Here is a 7,226-nt window from a genome sequence, read left to right on the forward strand (position 1 = left end):
CGGGCGCCGGCATGGCGCATCGCTTTCGGTGAACGCCCTACACCCTTGCATATTTATCACTACACTCGGGCTCCGATGTAGCGCGTCGTTAGTAGAGGACGCCCCAACGTTTATATCATTTGAATCCATATCATAGGGTGTGACGAAATTTTTACGCTGGTTGTCACCTACCGCAACCCTCCTCCTTTATCCGGGCTTGGGACCGGCTAAGCGCAAACTACTTAGGCGGAGTTATACTTATGAATGCAATAAATACTTAAATTGCAACAAACGGTTAACAACTTCTTTATTTTTCCTTTGAAATTAAATTAATTAGAAAATATTTTACAATTAGTCACTTACCATCACACTCAACCTAACACTAGAGCTCACTAATCCACCATGCAAAGCTCCGTGAAAAACCAAAATAAAAGTCTACTTCTATTCATTTATAGTTTATCGTTTTCAACTTCGCAAACGAAAGCAAGATTAATACAAATTATTTGAAAACGTAATGTTCAACTGAATGGCTTTTTTGTTTTTTAAAAACAATCCGAACATACCCTAAAATTTCAATAAGTATTGCACAACATTAGTGGTATAATTATGATTCATGACTGAATCCTTTTTCAGCTAAGACAGCTTCCTTGATGAGCTGAAAAGAATTTAGAAAATCATCACAGAGCTGATGAGGATCAGGAACTATGCTTTCGTCAACTGATAGGATTATTTTCATCTTCTTCACATAACTCATTATATGAATCATTAGTCCCTGCAATATAGGTTAACCAAAAAATAAAATTCAAAATTCATTCAAATTATAATTATTGTTTTGCTCATGAATGTTAGTATTATGTGTATGCAAATAATAATAATAATAAATAAATAAATAATGGGACCTTACGTGAAAAATACTTGATTAATAAGGTATACTCTTATAATTTTTCCTAAATTTTTTCATAAAAATCCAAGGGATGGAATGAAATCATAAAAAAAAAGGACAATTTCTAGCTTGTATTTATTTTTAAGTGTTAAGTAATAATTTTAATTTTTTTTTTATGTCTTAGACTGAAATATATTGTATTAAAATTAAATAATTTTATTTTAGTAATATTAAAATCATTTCTAAGACTATAAATTATAAATTTGAACTTAATTAATTTTATAATAAATAAATAAATAAAATGCTAACATGATTATATATATGTATTGAAATTAAATGAGGTAAGGATACCCACACATTGTTGCCCATATATAGTAGGAGCTATGAAAGCCACTGGGTGGCCATGGTAAGAGATTTCTTCTTGAGGACCAGGCATATTTGAGAAGCCCAATGTTGTCTGTGAAGGCATGTTTGCAATCTGCTCATAATTAAAAAAAATATATATATACATTTAGTTTTTAAAATTCTCTAACTTAATTTTTTTGTTAATTAATCGGTCTGAACTGATTGATTCCTGAGCTCCAAATTGAACCAATAAATATTTATGGAATTAATTTTTAAATAAAAAAAAATAAAAGACGGATCTGCTTATTTAAGCAGAGGTATGTACGTACCTTAAGGGCAATGAATTTGGAACAAAACTTGGACATGAAATGTACGAATTTAGCTTCAAAAGAAGCTTTCTTCCTCTCCACGGCAACCTTGGCTTCACGTACATATTCCAATGGATCATCTCTTAGGCAGGGCAATTTTGAAGGGAAGAGAACAAGCCCCTATTTTATTGCCCTTCGTATTTCTGCTTATTATATCATCAGATGCCTGCTTAATATATATAGGTGGAGCAGTTATATTTTGTTTTATCTTTTGAATATATATGTAGGCCTAAGCAGTGGTCTGGTCAGAGCTGATGATGGATATCTTCTGAATATGGTAATGCTTGATAAAAATTATATAATTGCAGGCCATAATAATTCAATATTAGAAAATATGAGAGGATAATTTTATCGATCGGTCATCAAGTTTGAGAGTTGTTTTATTTTCGCTCCTAATTTTTAATTTTTATTAAAATATTTATAAATTATAATTTTATATAGTTCGGTTCGGTTTGGTTTTCATTTTTATATGAAATTTAATTTTCAGTTTATTCAGTTTGGTTCGATTTTTGAATCGAATCGACTAAATGCTCAGCCCTAAAGGTAACATATGGAGAAGAAAATGCAAAACGAGATTTTATTCATTTTGAGAGAGGGGCGAAAAAATATATATATATTTTTTAATATGAAAATCTACTGTTACATATTAGAAATATTGTGAAAGAAAATCAAATTAGGAACTTTTTAATAACAAATTAAAAATTGGAGACAAAAATAGAACAACCCTCACATTTGAGATATGAGATATGATTGGTAAAAATCACATGAGGATATGGTATATGAAATATTAGCGGAGTGCGTGTAGACTCACTTGGATGCTCGAAGATGATCTTATGTTAACAGCAAGAGTTGCTCGAAGACGAATATTTCTGGGTAGATTATTCTTTTCTTCTGTTGCTTCATCACCTTTCTTAATTTCACCTGCCATACATAGGGTAAAAAATAAAAAAATAAAAAATACTTTAATGGTTTCAAGCGAAACGATTGAATTAACGAAAATAAAATAATGTTATAATATTTTTATTACGTGGGCTCGCAGAATTAATGTCTAAGAATATGTTTTGAGTAGTAAAAAATTCTATGATTATTTTATTTTTAATGAAGTTAATATTATTTTGTAAATAATTGTTCATTTTTATTGTGAAATTTAAAATCTAATAGATATTCATTAATTAATTTAGTATCCCAAACCAGTCTGTTGCCATTTTCCTTTAGTTTTCAAATTACAAACTTTACTACTTATTTTGCCCAAGGTTTATTTATTTATTTATTTATTTTCTATTTGAATAACATAATTTAATAATATATATATTTTTTATATTCCATATCTCAAAATCATACTAGAAAATTTTACTAATGATAAAATGTTATTATAATTTGAATTTTTATTAAAATTTTGAATAATTACTGCCTATCAAAATTTAGTTCAAATTTTAATTTCTTATATGATTATTAATTATTTTCTCTTAAATATTTCTTCATAAGAATATATTAATTTAATATTTTTACATAATAACAAATATAATAATCAGTACGTTCAAAGATAAAAAATAATAATAATAATAATAATAATAATAGTTGTCCTCGTCGGTGGTTTTGAAGATTTCATAGTCAATTTGTTATTACACAGTCTGCATAAGTATTGGCATTATAAAATAAGTTTTTTCAATATTAATTCTACTAGTTATATTCATAATGCACCTTATGATAAAATACATATGTATATATAAAATATTCTTTTTTATCTTTATAATTGAGAAGTGAATAATTTATTATAAATGGAATATGATTAGTTTTTATAATTATTTTTTTATTTGATACTCTTTTAAATTCATAAATTTTATATTAAATTATTATCTCCAATATGGATAATTACTTATACCAATTGTAATTTTTTTTCTCAGATTTTACTGAATACTACTGTAATAAATTAAAACACATATATAAAATATTCTTTTTTATCTTTATAATTGAGAAGTGAAAGTAAAAAAATTTTAATCCTTCAGGATGTCTTGAATATGAAGTGTTACTTCTAATATAAATAACATGTTGATTAGTTTTTATGACTATTTTTTCATTCGATGATTTTTTAAATTCATAAATTTCATATTAAATTGTTATCTCCAATCTCGATAATTACTTACACTAAATATAAATTTTTCTCACATTTTACTGAATATTACTATAATAAATTTTTTTATTAAATATGTCATGTAAAAAAAATGATTCTCAATATTTTATATACTTGAAATAACTTATAACAAATAAGAAATCTTGTTTAAAAAAAATTTAAATAATAATTCTTTAAGTAAGTTTTTAAGTTTATTAACAAACAAAATGACATAATTTAATAATCCATTTTGAAGTATATATATAGAGGATAGAAACTTACCATACTTCCTGTTGAGATAACGAGACAAACCAGCTTGTGTGACTCCCATCATCACATCATTGATGGTCTATCAAACCCAAAACAAAAAAATACCTGAGTTTGTATATAATAAGGCAAAATTCCACACAGATAAAGCTAGAAAAATAATCACGAATTTAACTAATATATTCTACTCTAAAAAATGACAATAAAATTTAATGTTGGGGTGTTTATATTGTATGAAATCAGAATTTTATAGGAGATATGGGAGTGGCATGGTTAACTAAATTATTTAATAAGATTTTAAACTCAAAGAAAATGCCTGGGAGGAGGAGTATTTTAGTACCTATTTTTTAAAATAAGGGAGACACATAGAGTTGCTCAAACTATAGGGGAATTAAACTCATGAGCCATACTATGAAGTTGTGGAAGAGAGTTGTGGAGCATTGACTACGTCATGATACTTCTCTCTCTCTCAATCAATTTGGTTTCATGCCGGTTGTTCAACTATGGAAGCGATCTTTCTCATTAGAAGCTTAATGGAGAAATATAGAGATGTGAATAAAGATCTACACATGATTTTTATTGATTTGGAGAAGGCTTATGATAGTGTTCTAAGAGATGTCTTATGAAATGTGTTAGAACAAAAGAGGGTATCTATTAGGTACATACAAGTGTTGAAAGATATGTATGAAGGAGCAACTACTATTGTGCACACAGTGGGAGGGGACAGAAGAGATTTTCCGATCTCAATTAGATTACACCAAGGATCAGCCATAAGCCCTTACCTTTTTACATTAGTTTTGGATGAATTGACGAAACATATATAAGAGAGTATTCCTTAGTGCATGATGTTTGCAGATGATATTATTCTGATAGATGAGACACGAGAATGAGTCAATAGAAAGCTAGAGCTTTAGAGAAGTACTCTAGAGTCAAAGGGTTTTAAGTTAAGTAAAATAAAGACAGAATACATGCATTGCAAGTTCAGTGAAGGCCAAACTAGTGATAGGGAAGGAGTTAGTTTGAATGGAGTAGTATTGTCCCAAAGTAATCACTTTAAATATCTAGGCTCAATCCTTCAAGTAGATGGGAGATGTGAGGAGGATGTTAGTCATAGGATTAAAGTCGAATGGTTGAAGTAGAGACGTGCCACGGGAGTTTTATATGATCGTAAGATTCCCAATAAATTGAAAGGAAAATTTTACCATACAGCCATACGACTGGCTATGTTATATGGTAGTGAGTGTTGAGTACTGAAAGAGTCGTATGCGTCTAAGATAAGAGTTGCAGAGATGAGAATATTAAGGTGGATGAGTGGCCATACTAGACTAGATAAAGTCCATAATGAGAGTATTAAAGAAAAGGTAGGAGTGACGTCAATTGAAGATAAGTTGAGAGAAGGGAGATTGAGGTGGTTTGGTCATGTGAAGCGTAGACATACAGAGGCTCCAGTTAGACAAGTAGAGCACATTAGGTTAGAGGATAGAAAGAAAAAAAGGGATAGACTTAAATTGACTTGGAGGATAGTAGTACAACATGACCTATAAGCATTACACATTTCTGAGGATTTAACCCAAAATCGTTTAGAGTGGAGAAAGCGAATCCATATAGCCGAATCCAAATTTTTAGGATAAAGGCTTAGCTGAGTTGAGTTGAGTTGAGTTGTATAAAAATTCCTCCCTTTAAAAATTTCAAATATATTTTACTATGACATTGTAAGGTTTATATATTTTCTTTTCAAGCATAATAAGCCTCAACTTAGTGATATTAAAATCATTTTTGAAGTTGTGAGGTCTTGAATTAAAATCTTAATCTCCAAACCACAGTATTTGACTGGAATTAAAAGAAAGAAATTATTGGAACTTACAGCGTCCATAGCATTCTTCACCACCTTTACATCGTCCAGAGAGATAGTTGTATGAACAAACCTCCTAGGACCAGGAGTAGATTCAAATCCAAATCGAAATCCAGGACCTTTAAGAGGCGTTTTGGTGTCCTCCAAGAAGAAAACCGTAGCCATAAACATCGCAGCATCAATAATGGTATTCCAACAAAGCAACATTAACCACCATAGCTTGAGCAAGAATTGCCAGAACCCACCAGAGTTAACATTCTTGGGATTCCTTTTCTTTATAGTTGGAATGGTTGGAGGTTCCTCAGCTTTGGATACTTTGCGAGCACAAGAAAGTAACATGGACATAAGAGAGATGCCATCGCAGAGGGAATGGTGGACACGGAGAATGATAGTGGATTCAGCTTCTGAGGTCTTAAAGTTGAGGAGATGGACATCCCACAAAGGTATGGACTTATTGATTGCGGTTTTGCTGAGGTTAGAGGTGTAATCTTCTACAAACTTATCAGGAGACTCCATCTCCATGCTTGGATCAAGCATCGGAACTATTAGATGATTGTCTATGTTTACTTGTGTTCTAACCCATCTCATCTCTCCACCATTTTTGTCATCCACAACCTGAAGCTCATCATCAACAAATAAAAGTTTTTCGCTTTTGTTAGAATTTCTCAAGGATTGCCCCCCGGATGAATTACATGTAAGGAATTCTCTACTTGTAGGGTTTTAACAAATGCACGGCTTTAGATAAAATAGTAATTTGATCCAATTATTTTAATTTCAGTAAACGAAAATCTGAATGAATTTATTATATTAACTCCTTTAAATCTTGGCATAAGACAAATTTATATATACTAACCAGTAAACTACAGAAATGAGGATGTTTAAGGAAAATATGAGCCAAGGTGGCTTTAATAGCATCTGGATTAATAGGGGTCTTAAACCCTACGAACACAATGACGAAGATACTCGAGTTCGGCTGGTGAAAAATGCGAGACATTGGACTCAAGAGTTGGCCTTCCTCGCCACCTTCTTCCTTTGTTACTCGAATTGGCTTAAGACCTTCCATGTGTAGGGTAAGAGAGAAGTGTGTCTCTTTGGTTTGTATATCGGGATAGATACATACATATTAGTTTATATAGAATGGGAATATATATCTAGAAATTGTGGCTAATAAATGTGTGTGTATATATATAGTCACCACATATAGCAACGACTAACCGATAACTGCCACCTAAATTCATCCAAGCCCCTTTAAAATTTTATTTAATTGGCATGATGTCCAAGAATGAAATCAAAATGGTTTCACAATTTATAAAGTTTTCTTCATTTTTTACCTCTTTAGAATTTTTGCATTATACATAGAGGACATTATGTTAGCTAGCAATTCAATAAAATCAATGTATTTATTTCACAATTTAAGTAATA

The 7,226-nt window shown here is 30.3% G+C and overlaps 1 protein-coding gene across 1 annotated transcript; it reads right to left on the reverse strand.

Annotated features, from left to right (window-relative positions):
* Positions 1-394: 394 nt before the first annotated feature.
* Positions 395-6,928, reverse strand: LOC110654225 (wax ester synthase/diacylglycerol acyltransferase 11). The gene is given in 8 exon segments (XM_058131263.1): positions 395-751; positions 1,218-1,340; positions 1,537-1,662; positions 1,664-1,741; positions 2,387-2,496; positions 3,968-4,034; positions 5,817-6,419; positions 6,658-6,928. Coding segments are annotated over 8 exon segments (1,485 nt in total). The 5' UTR covers positions 6,868-6,928; the 3' UTR covers positions 395-583.
* Between the last annotated feature and the right edge of the window lie 298 nt (positions 6,929-7,226).

This window comes from Hevea brasiliensis, chromosome 12 (assembly GCF_030052815.1).
Source record: "Hevea brasiliensis isolate MT/VB/25A 57/8 chromosome 12, ASM3005281v1, whole genome shotgun sequence".
In the NCBI taxonomy this organism is placed as follows: Eukaryota; Viridiplantae; Streptophyta; class Magnoliopsida; order Malpighiales; family Euphorbiaceae; genus Hevea; species Hevea brasiliensis.